Source organism: Cydia splendana, chromosome 9, assembly GCF_910591565.1.
Source record: "Cydia splendana chromosome 9, ilCydSple1.2, whole genome shotgun sequence".
Taxonomy (NCBI): Eukaryota; Metazoa; Arthropoda; class Insecta; order Lepidoptera; family Tortricidae; genus Cydia; species Cydia splendana.
This window is the reverse complement of record NC_085968.1, coordinates 14636960-14656654: the sequence shown is the minus strand read 5'-3', so window position 1 is coordinate 14656654 and position 19695 is coordinate 14636960. Positions and strand designations below refer to the sequence as shown.

Here is a 19695-nt window from a genome sequence, read left to right as displayed (position 1 = left end):
CACAAGATACGACACTTACTAGAACCATTCTAGATACGTTATAGTTTAGATATCAACTAGTTCTCTTTTGCAGCACAATTCGGGCAACCAATGTCACTTTTACGTTAGATAGAGTAAGATATCTATTGGATGTCAATTGGATCTCTAAGTCATATCCTGTAGAAATCGTTCAAGAGTATCTCCAGAATCGCGCAAATGTCAAATTTGACAGGTTAGATCTTAAACATATCGTTATCGTATCTTGGTGATGTCTAAAAGATATCTAATAGATGTCTATTTCAAAATCCGAATCGGGCCCATAGTATGAGGTAGGTCGCCTAGTAAAAATGTTTTTCAGTTTTTAAGTGAAAACTTATATGTGTGCGTGAGGTTGGTAATATTTTATGAAGTACACATTTCAAATGCATGAGCAATTAAGAGTGAGTATTGGGTGCAGTTTGAAGGAATAAAGAATGTCCGCGCCGGGCTTGCACCGCGAGCGGCGAGCGAGCGATGCGCTCAGTTGCTCGTAGACGCCCGACCGCGCCGGTCCGCTACGCCGTAGGCGTGTCTACGCCGCCGTAGCCGCTACGATCACAAGTTTCACCGTGGTTTTGTTAACTGACTGAATTAAAGTGTTAACTAAATATTTTTGTGTTTAGACTCTGATTTTGATTAAATTGGATGCATGTAAATTGAATGGTAAGTTTGTAGTAATACTTGGTTCTAGTTTAAAGCGTACATGATTATCCTCCTGAGACCCAGAAGCAATTGTTTTGTTTTTGAAATTTGAACCATTAGTTACATAATAAAAGTTCAAAACAGACTTTGGAATATGTACAAAATATTGTACGCAGGGACTTAGGAGGTTATAACTGTTTTAGATACATAAGAATTAAATAATTTATTCATTGGTTAATGAAAATAAACTTTAATTTCTATACTATTACTAGACTTTATTTTTTCATGTTATGTCCTTTTTTTACATTCTCTACGTCAAGATTCGAATAAAAAAATATATTTTACATTTAAAAAATATTTTTAATTTTTTTTTACTTTTTTTTTTAGTTAAACAATTATTAGCTATACAAAAAAGGTAAACGAAACATACCAACATTTGATATGATACTTTTGAAGAGAATATAATATAGTGTAGTAAATGAAGCAAGTTGTTGTATGGAGACCCATGCATTAATTTCTCAGTCGATGAAATTTAGCTTGGTTATTGTATAGTATGAGCCGAGACTAACATTATAAATATCCAAAAAAAAAAACATTCCTAAGTTGGGTAAAAACACAAATCTGATTATATATTGAACCGAGTAATTCCTCAGTCCAAAATTATTTTACAAAATAAGTTATTTGTATCAGTATGTGATACTAGAAAAAAATCTAAAAGTTTTGTCAAACATGAGAATATTTTTTTATGATACTTCCTTTTTTTGACGCTCATTTTCATCGGAAAATTGCTCTGTCATTTTTTTCTTCTTATATGATCTTAGAATATAATTTGGCGCAGTGGGTAAAAAAAAAAAAAAAAAAAAATGCGTATCGAAATGTATCTATTATAGAACTATTAAAAACTGAGAATGGTAAATTTTTAGATTTTCATTTTGTAGGTATAAAACGGCAATAAAATGGCATTCCAGTGAAAAAATTAGACTGAGCAATTTTCCGGTCCAAGACACGCCAAAAAATTTTATTTTATTAATACTGGTATTTCTGCTGGGATATTTTTTTGATATTTCATATATTGTTGCAATACGTTACATGAATATGTCTGGTGAAGAAAGTTTGAACGGAGCATTTTTCCGTAAAAGGATATTAACGATTTAAGACTTTAGGTATTTACTTTAATTCTATTATTATTATTCTTTGGAAATTTACACAATACTTTTTATTTATTGATACTTTATCATACTGTAAAGTTTTTTCTGGCTGAGGAATTACTGCGGGGTCCACTACCTTTATTTACTACACTAATATGGTTATACGCACAACCTACTGAATGTCAGTTCTAGATTCGGCTAGTTAGGGCGGGCGCCTTCACCGCGCAACTCTATTTTGACAAATTAACAATATCCAATTGGAATAAATAAATTGGATGTAATATATTACGATCGTACAAAATCATTACTCCGTAAAGTTGTATAAGTGCTTCCCGAATCACTTCATAACAGGAAAATTGTCGTATTATTACCCGTATAAACTACAAATTATTACGCAGTAATACGAATATTAATGACAAAAAAACAGGTTAAAGAGAAAGGTTTGTATTATTTATTTATTAAAATGTGGTAAAATCTAATCAAAATATGCACAATATACATATATACCATATACTTCGGTATATATGTTTATGTGTGTTGATACATTTCACACATGTATGTATTTAAAAAGAAGATAAGTATCCGAATTCATACTTTTAAGGCCTTATAATTATTTTTATGTCAACTTAGTACCTATGTAGGTACAGTCGCCATCAGATATATCGGAGCGGCCAAGGTGTTCACAATATCTGAACACGCGCTCTAACGCCCTGACAATAGAGGCGTGTTCCGATATTTGTGAGCACCTTGGCCGCTCCGATATATCTGATGGCGACTGTACTTTGTTTCGGTCTGTGTGTCATCCACCCACTAACCAGAGAGCGTACCGCGAACCACGTTCGACGTGTTGCCTCTCTGTCGCACTTGTAAATTCGTAAGTAAGTATGGCAGGGAGCCAACAAATTTTAAATCGGAAGCGCTGGTGGCCTAGCGGTAAGAGGGTGCGACTTGCAATCCAGAGGTCGCGGGTTCAAACCCCAGCTCGTACCAATGAGTTTTTAACTTATGTACGTAATATTATTTCATTTTCGGTGAAGGAAAACATTGTGACGAAACCGGACTAATCCCAATAAGGCCTAGTTTACCCTCTGGGTTGAAAGGTCAGATGGCAGTCACTTTCGTAAAAACTAGTGCCTACGCCAATTCTTGGGATTAGTTGCCAAGCCGACCCCAGGCGACCATGAGCCGTGGCAAATTGCCGGGACAACGCGACGAAGAAAAAGAAGAAGAGACTTGAAAAAAAAATTAAATAATATAAATTAAAAAGTGTTGTTGTTTCTCCTAAATGCGACGGTGATCGATCAATTATCAGTTACTGAGTGTGCAGGATTAGTCCTGCTCACGTCTCATGAATCATCCTGTATATTTACTATAAGAACAAAGATTCAAGTCTCGCCGGCCTCACCGCAATAGGGGATATTACTGCAATGTTCTGCCGCCAGAGTGCAGCACTACTGACTAGTAAATTCATAGACTAACTTATACACACTGTACCTTAAACTGTTTTTTGACAGACAATAAAATATGACATTGATGCATCAAGGCGGTTTGTTAACAAGGGCCTACCGGTAAACGCGAAAATCGAAATTTAGTTATCTGCCTCTTTATCGCTCGAATATGCAAGGGTGATATAGAGAGGCAGAAACCGAACTTTCGATTGTCGTGTTTCACGGTAGGCCATGTGATTGACGTAGTGACGCATGATGTGTCATTGATGTTTGTTTACTGTATGTGCTAGTTGTGCCACCTACGCAGAGCTTTGCCTAATATTCCCTATTATGATTTGACAGCAAATTACCATAACCATCGCCATATAAACTAAGTTACACCATTAACCCACTAAAACAAACGCAAGCGAAAACAGCAAGTGTCACAATTACATCTAGATTGACATTTGAATAGCAATAATAGATACTTTACATACAAAGCGGCACTCGAGTCCCGCCGCCATTGTCACGTCCCCTCGAGTCTCCGCGCGGCAATACCGACGCAATGATGGCTGACGAGAAAATGTTAGTGGTCCTTGGAGGGAACGGCATGTGACAGTATTAGCTGAGGATATCAAGGTTTATCTCAAGGCTATGTGTTTACCTGAAGCTATACTCTGTATCTTAAGCACAGAATAAGTAATAGTACTACCGTACAGAAAGGACACTTCCTACAAACCCGAAGTTTGACAGCGGTTCAGCCGGCCTAGCCAAGGTTACAATCGCTATCGCTTCGACAACGAAAAGCTTTATGTCTCTCTGTCACTCTTCCATATTAGTGCGACAGTGACAGTTGCGTTTCGATCGCTACGGAGCGTAAGCGTATGGCATCTTGGCTACGCGGCCTGGGTCGAATCATGCTATCCCTTTCTAATATATGGCACTATCCCTTTCGACTATTCAAAATTCAAGGGATTATCTTATTTGTGGTCGTGCACGCAAAAGGACGTCAAGTGGTTCCAACCCTAATAATTGCTCGGGCTGAGCCGAACGGAGCCGAGTTCGACCGAAGTGAAGAGTGTCTCCCCACTGTCTTTAGGTACTTAAATAAAAGTAAACAAATAATTTGCACATTTTCGGGTAGTTATAACATTTATTGATTAACCAACCAAATACAAAACCACCTGGATGTGTCACTGAACGACCTGACTTTAACCTACATTATTTGATCATGTAATGTTTTAATCTACCCTCAACTGGCTTAAGAAGCCGTTTGAGGGTAGATTTTGTTTACTCTTTTTTAAATACCTAAAGATACAGACTATAGTGTGGGTAGTTGATAACTGACAAAAGAATGTAACAGTCCTTGCGACGAGAATACATTTATGTTTTCTTACTAGCGACCCGCCGCGGCTTCGCACGGGTTAACCAAAACCTTAATAAATTATATACCTAAACATTTCTCAAGACTCACTCTATTGATAGGAGAAAACCGCATGAAAATCCGTTCAGTAGTTTTCGAGTTTATCGCGAACATACACACAAATAGACAGACGCGGCGGGGGGCTTTGTTTTATAAGTTGTGGTGATTTGAGTCTCAACTACTGATAAAGATAAAGATAAAAAAATAGTTTATTCAAGTAGGCATATTACAATTCGCTTATGAACGTCAAATAAAGCTACACCGGCTCCAACCCTACACCTCTGCCTCGAGAAGATTTAAATCCCCCCTCAACTGGAGGAGGGTATCCCAATATGGGACCGGCAACAAACTCGGCGGGACACTTTTCAAAACATTACGAGTATTACTTAGATCTTATAATTAACATGCATTACGAGTAAATAAGAAAAATACAGTTTAAATTACTATAGAATTCATGCAATTATACGCAGTAGGTATATTAATTTATGAAAATTTGATAAAAAAAAAATATGTACATGACATCATACAAATGCGTAGCTATTTCAGAAAACATATCAAATTCAACAGGAAAAGAGACAAAATACAAAAGGAAAAGAAAATAAAGTCAATAAAGAAATGAGAATACATATTATATGAATCTGACTGATTGTTATGAGATGCCTTCATAAAATTTGATGTGCTTTCTTACCTGAGCTGTGTCACCTATAACTCTACACATAATACAATGCTTTTAATTGCTACTTATTCTTATTAGTTTCTGGTTTGGACCATGCATGTTTGTCTGTCAAGTAGTCCTCGACTCTGTAATAAGCCTTCAACATCAATGACTTTTTTAAGTAATTCTTAAGAGCTGGAAAGGGTAATCTTAAAGCATCCTCAGGTAACTTGTTATAAAAATGAATGCATTGCCCAACGAATGACTTTTGTACTTTACGAACACGAAACTTTCTGATAGCAAGCTTATTTTTATTTCTAGTGTTATAGTTATGGACATCAGAATTCTTAGTGAAGGAGTCTAGATTGTTAACAACATAAATAATATTATCATATATGTATTGGGCAGCTACAGTTAAAATATTTATTTCTTTGAAAAGTTCTCTTAATCATTCACGCGCTCTTAAGTTATATATAGAACCAATGGTTCTCTTTTGTAAGACAAATATAGTCTGTATGTCAGCTGCTTTGCCCCAAACGAATGCAGAATACCACTGAAAAAACGTATCACGCCTGCAAAGGTGCACCGCGAAAATTCTCTTAACTTTCCAATGTCTACAGGAAGGACGCGAACGAGTCATAAAATGTGTATCAATCATATATATGTACATTGTACATCATATTTAGACCACGTCCGGACAAGGGTGTGACAACTACGAAGGACAACAGTTGTTTTCAAAATTGGCCGTATAGCATCTGCTACTCTTTAATTATATTACATAAGTATATCTATATAAACATATGGAAACATGTCTCTTATTGTAAAGTTTTTCTAATATATCAGATTTTATTATTTAATTCGTTTTTAGCACGGTCACTGTCAATGGCCAGTGTTAATACCTTCATTGAAAAATTGTATTTAGTTTTATCTAGAGCTTTTTTATACTCAAACGAAATGTAATAAAATTTAATGAAACTGTATGCAAAGGTAAATATAAATGATCTTGGTTTATTCATAAATCGATTCCATCAGGTACCTACATATTGGAACGGTAAGCTCTACCGCCAATATTAATTTCCCGTCTATCCAAGCTTTGTAATATCATAGCATTCAATACTTTTCCCGCATGTTATCAATATGGAGATATTATATTGATACATTTATTAATCTCTTTGAAAGGTTCTCAGAATTTCTATCATACAAGATTCTATATTTTGACCCTTTCTGTTTTTGCAACGTTGACAATATTTATAGATATTTTGTAAGTAGGTACATCTTACTAATTAAATATTTACCACTCGTATCTTTTATTAGGTACACACACCAATATTTACTTTACTTGTAACTTTAATGAAAATATGCGCATACGTCAAACAACACGGTTCGATTCGAACTTTAGGATACGTCAATTAATAGATCTAGAAACGATATGGATTAGATATGTCAGTGTCAAATATGACGTTTCTTCAAACAAAAACGTCCCTTTTGGCACTGAGACATCTAATCCATATCGTTTCTAAATCTATTAATTGACGTATCTTAAAGTTCGAATCGGTCAGTAACAATGTAATAAAATCGATAGTATCGATCTAAAACTTTGAAGGTGCAATATAAGTACGAATGAGATGCTCAGGAGAATCATAACGAATGACATCAATTCGACATTAATTTCCAAGTTCGAATCGGTCTCAAGCTAACCGATACCGTTAACTTAACGGGACAAAAGTTATATTTAAAGATTATTTAAAGTAAGTAACCGTCCTTTCACAGTACATTTCCTTTTAGAATTAGAATTAGAATTGATTTATTCGTAAGCACAAACAGTCGGTACAATACATTATATAAAAGAAAACACAAAATAAGATTAAATTGCCACGAAATGGCCCCATCTCAGCATGTTGCTGGTGGCTTCCAGCGCTGATCTTCCGATGAGACCATCAAGTGAGAAGAATCACGGGAGGTAACAGACAAGAAGAAAAAAGACATAGAAATAACATACAGTAAACAAATAGTTAAATAGTTTTGTTGACAGGAGTCGAATTTACTCCGGAGACGTGTATAACATGTCACAAAGTTTCGCGGGCCACGTCAAGATGCTCGAGTTACGCAAACTTGTAATATAATAAAGTTATCCGTCGAATTGCTGACATCGGACATATGGTGCACCGTGCAACTTGAAAAGTTTTCTATTCAATTTCAATGTACGTACAGTACATATTTATTTTACTTTTAAGATAATCGACTTGTCTGAATATTTCGTAGATAAACGGTAGTATGCTGTGATTCTTAACAAGATGTTTTATAACGTGAAAGACTACGTTCTCTAATTAACCATTTCATTATTAATAATTGTTTTATATTTATTTTTGTATCATCTTATCCTCACTTTACATTTAATGATTGTATTGTACACTTATGTATTTTAATCAGATGTTTTTTTATCTTTTAGTATTGTAAAATCTCTGAGCTCATAGAGATTTTACAATACTAAAAAATAAAAAAACATCTGATTAAAATACATAAGTGTAAACAAAACAAAATTATATTTAATGTGTGAGTGGTTTCCAGCATAAGATTGGTTTTACTCTACCTATCGAAAATAGAAGCTGCTGCAAGACCCTATAGTAGTGAGTAAGCCTGACTCGGCATATTCTCGGTATTTTTTTAAAGTCATCCGAAAAAATGAATTTGGCTGTGCGCTTAAGTATTTAATATCAATCATTCGCAACAAAACACTTTTGTATTTAATGAAACTTTGCTAAGCTCCTAAACAAAAAACAAAGCTAAATCGTTAAGTATATATGTTGTGTATGTAGCTACTTTGTTCACGTCCACTGCTGGACATAGGCCTCCCCCAAAGAGTGCCACAATGACTGGTCTTGCGCCACCCGCATCCAGCGGTGACATATAACAAGTCCAATTAGGATACTCGTATAAATAGAACACTAAATTTTACTGTCACATTGTTTAACCCGTTTCCTCCTTTTTTCCAGCGTATAAGCGGTTAAGCAAATAAACTTCGTACGCCTACACCCCGTCGCAGACGCTTTAAATACTCTTATCTTCTAGAAATATTGTTGAGATCCTGTAATAGTCGCATGTTTTCCTATCTCTTAAATCTTGAGATATTGTCTGCAATTTCGCAGAAGGTTCATTGAAGTGTAAACGAGGGGGTGATAAAGTAAAGTGTCAAGTGACGTATCGACGGGGGAGAGGGGTCAGCGCTGGCCGCCATTGCTCTGCCTGACACGTGACAACATGTGGCCCTTGCTCGGCGAGCGATTTAAAGGTGGCCACTGATGAGCCTTCCAACAGTCCAAACAGCGTGGCTGCAATCCAAAATCGGTCCGTGAATGTCAAAAACGTACAATGTTTAATATTAGGATGCCGTCCATTTGGATGAATCCATTGTAACGGCATCCATTTGGGAGGCTCGTCAGTGGCCTGCTTAATAAGACTAATCAATGAAAGTCGATATTCGTGGCTATTAAGGCTTGTATTAAAATAAATGCAGGTTGGTGTTAGAAAACGACACCTACGTATTTACTTACCTTAGATTGTGGTGTAAAGTTTAAGAGAAAATTGTGCCCCGGAGTTTGACAACCGAAGGCGGCTAAATTATGTCTAATGATAGAGTCGGACCAAGAAAAGTCTGCAGTGGATTTGACATAGAAGTTTGACGTTTAAAATAACACTTGCACTGCGTGGGCTATCAAATTCGCTGCAGACTTTTCTTGGCCTGACTCTAAATTGCCAAACATCATCTTCTGACAATAGAGTTACCGCATAATGAACGAAGCCGTACAGCGATATCTACTTTAGCTGTCACATTTTTTCTTAATCTTTACTCATGTATTTCATAAATCTATGGTATTTATATGATTACCTACACGAGAGTAGGGTTTAATGGCCGTAACACACTATCGCACCGCACCAAGGTCATTGTGCGACGCACCGATAAGTAAGAGCGAGAAAGCGATATCGCTTTCTCGCTCTTACTTATGGGTGCGTCGCACAATGACCTTGGTGCGGTGCGATAGTGTGTTACCACTTTAAGGCGTGACACACTAACCCCTAAAAACGCCATCGGAATCGTAGTTTTAGGTTACTGCGATGTTTCTACAATATTCATAGGTTAGATAACATTTCATTCCTACATATAACATGTCTATGTTACAACTGTGTTGAATCACGATCGATTCAAGTAAATCCCGCTGCAGTGAGTGCAGTAACGGGCAGGTAACAAGTAAGTTGTGAACTGTTTGCGGCTCGCCTTCCAACTGAAATTGACGCAAATATTGAATTACTTGTATTTGAGAATCAAGCCAACTTAAATTGGAACACTGTTAGAATTGCTTAGAGGTAGCGAATTCAAAAATGTTATATATCAGCTTGACCAGTATCTTGACTTGCAGGCCAATTCGAACGTACCCATATAACCATTCCAGTCGCAGAATCACAAAGTGGTAACTAAATGTCAGATGTGTCGTAACAGAGTCCACACAATGTGTCTAGAATTGTTTCGAAACAAAGTGTCGTCGCCGTGTCTACACTTTTCCGTAACAAGGTGTCGACACATTTGTGTGCACTTTGCGTGCGGTTTGCGACTAAATCTGACAGCAAATTTGTGACAGCAAATGTCAATATAAAATACCTCTTGAAAACCAAGGTTTGTCAAACTACTATTAGTGTCTCGTGTGCTCGTAATTCTAGTAAGTCATCATGGGCAATGCAAATGATAATAATCGACCGAAACCATATAAACACCCAACACCCGTCAACCTTTTACAGAAAAGTTTTTAAAGAAATTCAATAAGCTACTTAGGTCAGGCAACGAATGCTCCAAAAGTTGTAGAGGGAAATGCTCGGAACACAATTTTTGACTCCGTAACTCGGTTTGACAAGTTAGGAGGTGAACATATCAAAAGTCCCCGGCCGTAGCCCTTGAGCGGGGGGGGTGAGAGGGGGCTTTGAAGGTCCCATTTTCCCGTTTTTCGATTATATCTCGGAAACTATGCATCTCAGCGACATGGCCACTTATACAAAATGAAAGTTAATTTAATTTGTTACAAGTTTATTCAGTCAATTTTTTCGATATGTTGAATAGTTTTTGAGATATCCGCTCTTGAAAGTTTATTTAGGGCTCTCAATTTTATCTTGATATATCTATATCAGTGAAGGTGCTAGGCCGTGTTTGGTATCGTTTTCGTATAAATCTGGGGTGCTGAATCCATTAAGATATCACATTGACACCATTCCACAAAATAAAAATAAATCTTTTTAGGGTTCCGTACCTCAAAAGGAAAAAACGGAACCCTTATAGGATCACTCGTGCGTCTGTATGTATGTCCGTCTGAATACACAAAATAGTTCTTTACCTATAGATGACAGGAAAACCTATTAGAAATGTGCAGTCAAGCGCGAGTCGGACTTAATGTACGGAACCCTTAATACGCGAGTCCGACTCGCACTTGGCCGGTTTTTTTGAAACTCTTCTTGACGCTTAACCGCTGAACCGATTTCGTTGAAATTTGGTATAGAAATAGTTTGCGTCCCGGAACAGGACATAGGATAAATCTTATAACCAAAATCATCTTTTGAAGGTGTGAAAAGTGGCGTGGAAATTTGTACGGGAAATCAATAACCGCTGAACCGATTTATATGAAATTTGGGATGGTCTACATCTTTGATTTTGTTAAAAATGATGAAAAAACATGACTTCAAACCTAAACTTAACAGTATTAACTTCAAGAAGTCAATTCTGAATTCCCCCCTACACCTCATTTCACACCTTTAAAGGATGATTTTGAGATAACTTATTATATCCTGTCTCGGGACTCAAAATATATGTGTACCAAATTTAAATTAAAACTGTTCAGCAGTTTAAGCGTGAAGAGGAGTTTATTTTAATAATTTGGTACTGCGAATTTATACGAAAACGATACCAAACATGGCCTCGTAGCTTTACTGTTGTAGAAGTCAAAATAAAATTGAGAGCCCTAAATTCTTATTACTTGGCCAAACTTGTGTAGAAGGAAAAGGTAAAATAAAAGTCTTCGGCAGGAATATAAGACACAAATATTTTTTTTTTGCGTTACTATTTCATTCATCAAATATAAACATACCTTGATTATACTATTCTAGTGAGATCCTCATAGATAAACAAAAACATTTACTTAAAAAATTACAAGGTCGAAATGTTACGGAACTTGTGAGAGTAATATGTGAAAAATAAAAACTTTTATGACAAAAAAAATCTGGACACAATTTAAGAATCACCCAATTGCGTCGAGGAATCATCTGTATTTTTGCTTGTTTCATTACCTCCTCGCTTCTTTTTTGTCCTTTGTATTCTGTAAAAATTTGTTAGATCTGAAAATAAAGATAACTTGCGTCGTCACGGATGTCGATTTATAGGTTTTAGGGAGTGCAGAATTCGAAAACGATGATCATTTTATAATCCAAGATGGCGGCTACGTATTTTGTCATAAAAGTGGAATCCAAAATAGTCATCATTTACGAAATCTGCGCCCCCTAAAACCTATAAAACGATATCCATGACGACTTTTATGACATAGTGCATTGCCGCCATTTTGAAATTGAAAATGTTATCATTTTCGAAATCTGCGCCCCGTTAAAACCTATAAAACAACATCCATGACGACTTTTATGACATAGTGCATGGCCGCCATCTTGGAATCCAAAATAGTCATCATTTTCGAAATCTGCGCCCCCTAAAACCTATAAAACGATACCCATGACGACTTTTATGACATAGTGCATGGCCGCCATTTTGGATTCCAAAATGGTCATCATTTTCGAAAGCGGGGCCCCCTAAAACCTATAAAACGACATACATGACGACTTTTATGACATAGTGCATGGCCGCCATCTTAGAATCCAAAATGGTCATCATTTTCGAAATCTGCGACCCCTAAAACCTATAAAACGACACCCATGACGACTTTTATGACATAGTGCATGGCCGCCATTTTGGAATCCAAAATGGTTATCATTTTCTAAATCTGCGCCACCCAAAACCTATAAAACGACACCCATGACGACTTTTATGACATAGTGCATGGCCGCCATTTTGGATTTCAAAATGGTCATCATTTTCTAAATCGGGGCCCCCTAAAACCTATAAAACGACATCCATGACGACTTTTATGACATAGTGCATGGCCGCCATCTTGGAATCCAAAATGGTCATCATTTTCGAAATCTGCGCCCCCTAAAACCTATAAAACGACACCCATGACGACTTTTATGGCATAGTGCATGGCCGCCATTTTGGATTCCAAAATGGTCATCATTTTCAAAATTGGGGCCCCCTAAAACGTATAAAACGACATCCATGACGACTTTTATGACACAGTGCATGGCCGCCATTTCGGATTCCAAAATGGTCATTATTTTCGAAATCGGCACTCCCTAAAACCTATATATCGACACCCATCTCGACTTTTATGACAAAGTGTTTTGCTACCATCTGCATGCAAGACATTTCTATTATTTTTACGTACAAAAATGGCCCCCTGTCAACTTTCAATCGAGATTTAATCGATAATTTATTCGATTAATATTCAGATTAATTCAATTTCAATCTATGTTAGGTCGACTAAACTAATCGCGATTAAAATTTGAGAATTAACTTTTTTTATTCCATTAATTAGTCGAATAAACAGTTAATCGATTAATGCCCATCTCTGACCACGGCATTTTTACACTTTGAGAATATCTGAAAACAAATCAACACAAGGAGCCATTTTGCAAATCCAGTAACATACCAGTAACTTTGTTATTACTTTTGACAGCGCGTGTCATGTGTCAACGCAGAGTCGACACAAAGTCGAAACATTGCAACTACTTTGTGACTGCAATATTTCTCAGCCTTAAACCATATTTATACATCATAATTAACAAGTTTCGTAGTATGTAAAGCGTTATTTCTGTTATTTAAGTATAGTATACGCATCGAAGTACTAAAAATGCTTCAAATAATATAGTTATGAACACAGGCACTGAGAAGTAAACAATTTCATTTCCGGCTAAACTAAAACAATGTGGTGGCGCGTTGATTATATTACACTTAGTTTATCAAATCACTCGAGCAGTTTAATTCCCCATAATAATTTAAGTCCTATTGTAATATAAATGCAAACAATATATAATTACGTCTTGTAATCCGTTTTAGAGATGGCGTATTAATGTCACTTATTTTTATTTAAGTATTTTTCCATCTGACAGTTTCCATTTGACAGGAACAAAATGAACGAATGAACGAATGATTTTGGCATAAAGTAGTCGCAAACCCGAAACAATGTGTGCACACGGCGACCACACTTTATGTCACTTTGTGTCATGTGTCGACCCTTCCCCATTTCTGGTAACTGTGTCGACACGGCGACGACTCTGCGACTGGAATTGTGACCGAAACAGACGGTGTCGACACAAGATGTGTCAACACCGCGTCGTAACGGCGACTGGAAATGGTTGTATGGGTAGATACACTGACATCAAAATTACATCTAAATGATGTCATTCTGTTATAGTAAGATCGATTAATTCATCATTCAGACATCAGTGTGATGTCAGTGTACGTTCGAATTGACCTATTGACCAAAGTTAAAGGCGAAACATTTTTTAAGAAAAAATAAAAACCACTATGATATGTATTGAGAAGTAAGTAGATCTAGAGCAGTAGCTATTAAAATAAGGATATTTTAATGACAGCGTATATAAACATATACTTATATATCTAAACAGGTACATATATTCGCAACTTATATTCTTCAGCAGACCATTGTTAAATGTGTTTATGAAAGTGAAATATACCAGGGTTAATTTCAAAAAGAGAATATTAATACGTGTTATGTTTTATTTATGCTGCTGCCTTTAAACTCTTGTTACAAGGTATCCACCTGTAATGTATCTGTTATTATAGGTACAGGTTCTTACTGTATAATATAACTAACAATAGCTCACATCACACGTAGTTACGTAACAAATAAAGTTACGTGGCAAGACAATGTAGAAACATCTTTGCCTGCAACGGCGCGAGTACGTGAGCGATCTGCAAAGTGGCAACTGGTAAAGTTTAGAATACTATAGCCACCATACGTTGTGCGATCGAGGCTGGGAGCACCTGTTCGAGATCTGTTAACTCCTTCACACAACTTTCAAATGCAGCAAGCTGGGCCCCGGGTGCGCTGGCGTAAGTAATAAGCAGATAACTTAATGTTGGTTAGGAAATTATGTTTTTTTTAAACAATACACATGTAAGTAATATAAATAATAAAATAAGTCCAGTAAACATGTAAATAACCAGCTTCTACTACTAATTTATTTATATTTAATGTACAGTCACCCTCCTTGTTGCGCCATTTAGTGTTCTAGCAAAATTGGACATTCTATATCGTAAGTATGGAACAACCAATTTAGCTAGGACCCTAAATGGCGTAACATCGCGGAGCGTGATGGTACAACGAGCTGCAAAATTCCATTCATAGTAGGTATGCAATTATGCAGCTGCGTGTACATACATTTTCATACATAATCTACAATTGTACTACTTTTTAGGTTCATATACCAGCATTCCAGAACTGTTGAAAAAGAAAGTAACACTTGGGTATTTAAAGGCATGTTAATTGTCGGTATGAGTAGGTATGTACTCTGATTGCCTTATGGATTTACATATATATATTATTTATGGTACCCACATCCTAAATTCCAAAAACCACTGATAACAACAAGTACCTACCTCTATTCTGATAATGAAACTCAAGATTCTTGTAACATAAAATTATAATCGCTTTTCACTTACAGCCGTAATCGCCGAGTTACTGGTGGCTGGGCAATTACTTAGACAGCTTGCCAAACAAGAACGCTTCGCTACGTTACATGCGTGTAAACTTACCTAATTTTAAGTGATGTGTTTGAACAATGTTAATACAAGTATTATGTGTATAGCAGTGTATTTTTTTTAGTTAATAAAAAAACGGTAAAATTGTAAATCGCTTTTCACTTACCACCGCACGCGATAGAGCGAAGCATGCTGGTAGAGCGGCAATTAGTTAGACAGCTTGCCAAACAACGACGCCCCACTCGGGTATTTGCTGTACCGCGCCACAACGCAGGATCTAGGTGGCTCAGGTGCTTACTTACAACTTTGCCGTAATGGAAACTTACTAGCACATCGCGGGGTAGCGTTAATACGGTAAACTATAATGAGGGTAAAGTGTGTTGCCAATTTCTAACACAACGTGATATACGAGTAAATGTGGCTGAGCATGGGCTGAGCTAAGCTGTTACGGGTATTGCCTTGTGTATCAAAGATGAATATACATGTAATATTTTTTTATGTTATATGTATACACGGTGTAACATGAGGAAACCGAATAGTTTTAACCACGCCTTTCTGAGGTCAAAAGAAGGAAAAACTGTAATATGAGTTTAGGTCAATTTCGCCAAAAAAAATTTTTTTTTTGTTTTGTTTTTTCAATTTTTTGAATGTATTTGTACATAAAAAATAAATGTTATTGGTAAACTTGTCACTTAACACACTTTTACATGTTTTTTTGTAAAACTTACTTTTTGCAAAGTGTTACTTGTCACTTTTTGACATCTATCAATAAGGATATTTAGACCACGTCCCATAGCAGCAACATCACCATCAAAAAGGCCTTTTACACTATGTATCAATAAAAACTTGTATTTTTTTAAATTAATATTATCTCTGAAACTCGGCGAATTTCAAAAAAGTTTATAGGACATTTTTGTTTCTAAATATGATCAGGAATACGCTGTTAAAATTATTCGGTTTCCTCATGTTACACCGTGTATACCTACGTTAGTAATAAAACATTAATCTATGGGTATTTGTTGCCTTATGAAATACCCATCTATTTGGACCTGTCTGGTCTAGTGGGTAGTGTAATGACCCCTATGAAGCTGATGGTCCCGGGTTCAAATAAGTTACTGAGTGAAGAGTGTGAAGACTCTTTCATTATAATTATTTATTTTGTATTCAAATATATTTTTTGCTTACATTATAATGAAATAATTTTCAATAAAAGCATTTTTTTCTCCCGCGTTAAAACAAACTACAAACAATTAAAGTTCAAAAACGATCGTGAATTAAAAACATTGTTCTTTCTTGGATTGCTTTATTGCGCTTTGTACAAAGGCGATACTTACAACCGTTTACATTATAAAAGAACATAGACGTAATTCGCAATAATACAAGCGAAAGCAAAACAATGTAAATCTAAATTCAAATCGCATTTCTTTAAATCACTGAAAAAAAGGAAGTTCAGACATAATTTCGGGAGGGGGAATAGATTAGCGTGGGGACAGCGCGGAGCATTTATTGAAAGTCGGGGCTAGCGCGGCCCATTAGTCCTCTCGCTGCCTGAAAAAGTGTCGCTTCCCTGAAACATAGCACCGGGGTACGCCATTCAATTGGCGAACGGCGAATGTATTTTATTCGGAGCCAATCGATCTCGAGACAACAAAACGCAACGTGAATGGAGTGTCTCGCGAGGCGATAAATCCTACACGTCCACAATACGTTTAATGAAAAGATCTTTTTACTTTTATTGCCATTGAAAACAGTTCGCTATTCTTTGGCGGCATTAACCGTGCTAGCAATTTGTTTTTTATGGTTTATAGGTTAACTTGGAATGGTTTTTGAATGTGTTGCTTTAAAATGAGGGATGCAATATATTTATTTACGAGTAAAATGACCTCTAAATAAATTAACGAGCGCTGAGAATGATTTACTAAAAAATAATTGAACACAAATTAATCTTATCTTGGTATTAATACGGTTCGCTATGGCTAGGCTATGAACTTGTGATGGTAATAAGTGAGTTTTGGTTGTCACCTGACGATTTATAGTAAAATAAGGAAGATCGTTAAGTAAAATATTTTTAATTTAATTAAAATTTATCATTGAGGTACGTTTTAGAGTAAGAACCTGCTCCTGCATACATACATTTTAAAAACTTTGTCTAGTACCATGAACCCTAACAGAAGGCCAAAATTATTGCGAAAGTTTAAAATTCAGAAAATCTGTTGTATCGACTAGAATTACGTACCTAATGCAATCCTGAAATAAAACTACAGTCGTAGGTAGTATAGATAGTGTCATTCACGATGACGGGCAGATCTGACAAATCTAACCTTTAATAATATGACAATACGAACCAAAAAACGCGTCTTCATGAATGAATCGATCTATAGTCACATAAATAAAGGCATTTCATACATCTGTAAAATTCCAATTTTCTTATTGTTTCAGAACTCATGGTCACCTGAGAACACGGAGGTATCGGAGGTGGTTCAAGCGCGCACTCAATAGATTGTAATATTTCACGATGCCCGAGAAGTTTCCAATATTGGCAAAGTGGTATTAAAAATGAAGAGGAATCGGAAGGGGCGAAGCCGCCACGAGACGGTGATGACGTGACGTGTGAGCGCGGCTTAACGCACACACTACACACGCATCAGGATCATGGCTTCCATTTTTGCTGCGGTCGTTTTATGGCTTGGTGGAAGTATGTGAAATTCACTTATTATTTACTCGTATTGTCGTCATGATATGTTTCAGTATTCAGTAATGTTCTTGCATTATTATGTTGAGTACCTACCTACAATGACGTGGAAGAAAATTCGGCACCACCTTGATTCCATTAAAATTATAGGCAAGAAAAGGTACTTCTAACTTAACTAGTGACCCACGACCACGGGTTAGCAAATTATACACTTAAACCTTTCTAAAGAATCACTCTATTGATAGATGAAAACCGAATGAAAATCCGTTTAGTAGTTTTTAAGTTTATTGCGAACAAACACACGAACAGACAGACGCGGCGGGGGACTTTGTTTTTTAAGGTGTAGTGAAGTGATGGTATGACAATTCGAACCCAAATTTATTAATTCTATGTTTCATTGTACAAAAATAAAATATTTGTTGTATCGATATAGTAATTAAAGCGTAATAAATATGTGGTTGGCGTGGTGGGTATAGGATTGAAATTCAATGTATGTTGCAGAATTAAAAACAAATGATTGAGTTTGTTTGGGTTTTGGGAAATGGTTAAGCAAACGAATCAAATCCCTAACCAACTTATTATTAATTAGGTATTGTATCTGTTTAATTAGTTATTGAAAAATTGCATTCTGAATTAGGTATTATTCTATGTAATGTGCCGAAATAGAAAGTCATGTTAAGGTCGGTTTTGTTCCGTAATCTTCATTAACGATTGCAAGCTTACAGATGAAATATCGCTCGTACCTATCTAGTCCTATTTTTTTTAAATTGACTTATTGAATGTCTCTGTGGTGTGGCGGCGCATGCTCCGAATACCCTGGACGGCACGCCGCACTAATGTATCCAGATTAGCGCAGCTCAAATTGGAAAAGGAACCCAGACTATCCACCATCTGTCTTCAACGAGTACTGAGATATTTCGGTCACATAGCGCGCAGAGACCCTGACAACTTGGAGAGACTAGTGGTGATGGGAAAGGTGGACGGCAGACGGCCTACCAAATATCCGCCCAGATCGACATCACACTAAGCAACGCTTTCCACAAAGCAACCGACAGGGAGAAGTGGAGAGCTGCCATAGGAAAAATTAGCAAGCGGAGTCACGATCCTCAGCAGTGAGGGACCGACTTAGAAGAAGAGAGATTGAATGTCTCACTTCTTATATTCAGTAAAGATCTTTTTCCCTAAATAAAGTTTTAAAAAACTTTTATATTTTTACGTGTATATTCTAATTTGTAGAGATATAAAATGACGGCCTGATTAATAGCCCACGTAATTGATGGTTAACTAGTTGTGCCCCTGCATACGAAACTGATGGATTTATCTCGAAGACTGCCAAGGGAATGTGTTTAACATAAATATTTGTATTAAGTCATGGATGTTTAATGAAAAATATTTAAAAAATCTAAGTGCCCATAACAAAAGCCTCACGGCCGGATTAGAACTTTATGAAACGTCAATTAATAGATCTAGAAACGATATGGATTAGAAGTGTCAGTGTCAAAAGTGACGTAGGTATTTGTCTGAAGAAACGTCACATTTGACACTGACATATCTAATCCATATCGTTTCTAGATCTATTAACTGACGTATCTTAAAGTTGGAATCGGGCCGTTATTGGGCTTACTAGATTTGTATAAGTAATCCCTATAATATTTGTCGAACAAAACATAAGCTATTAAAATTACGTTATTTACATTTTATTTAGATTGACTAATGCAATACGTTTTCTCAAAGATTGGCCCTTTCTTACTTTAAGGCGGAATGAATGTACAGGGTGATGAATTATTAAAATCACTCCGGATACAATCGAGTTTTCGAATCCAAT

The 19695-nt window shown here is 36.3% G+C and overlaps 1 protein-coding gene across 1 annotated transcript in view; it reads left to right on the top strand.

The window, feature by feature from the left end:
* The first annotated feature begins 374 nt into the window (after positions 1–374).
* Positions 375–19695, top strand: part of LOC134793647 (uncharacterized) — a 39754-nt gene continuing 20433 nt past the window's right edge. The window contains exons 1-2 of the mRNA XM_063765283.1: positions 375–681; positions 17618–17873. Coding sequence (XP_063621353.1) covers positions 17831–17873 — 43 coding nt within the window. The 5' untranslated portion in view covers positions 375–681; positions 17618–17830. The remainder of the gene's footprint in view (positions 682–17617; positions 17874–19695) is intronic.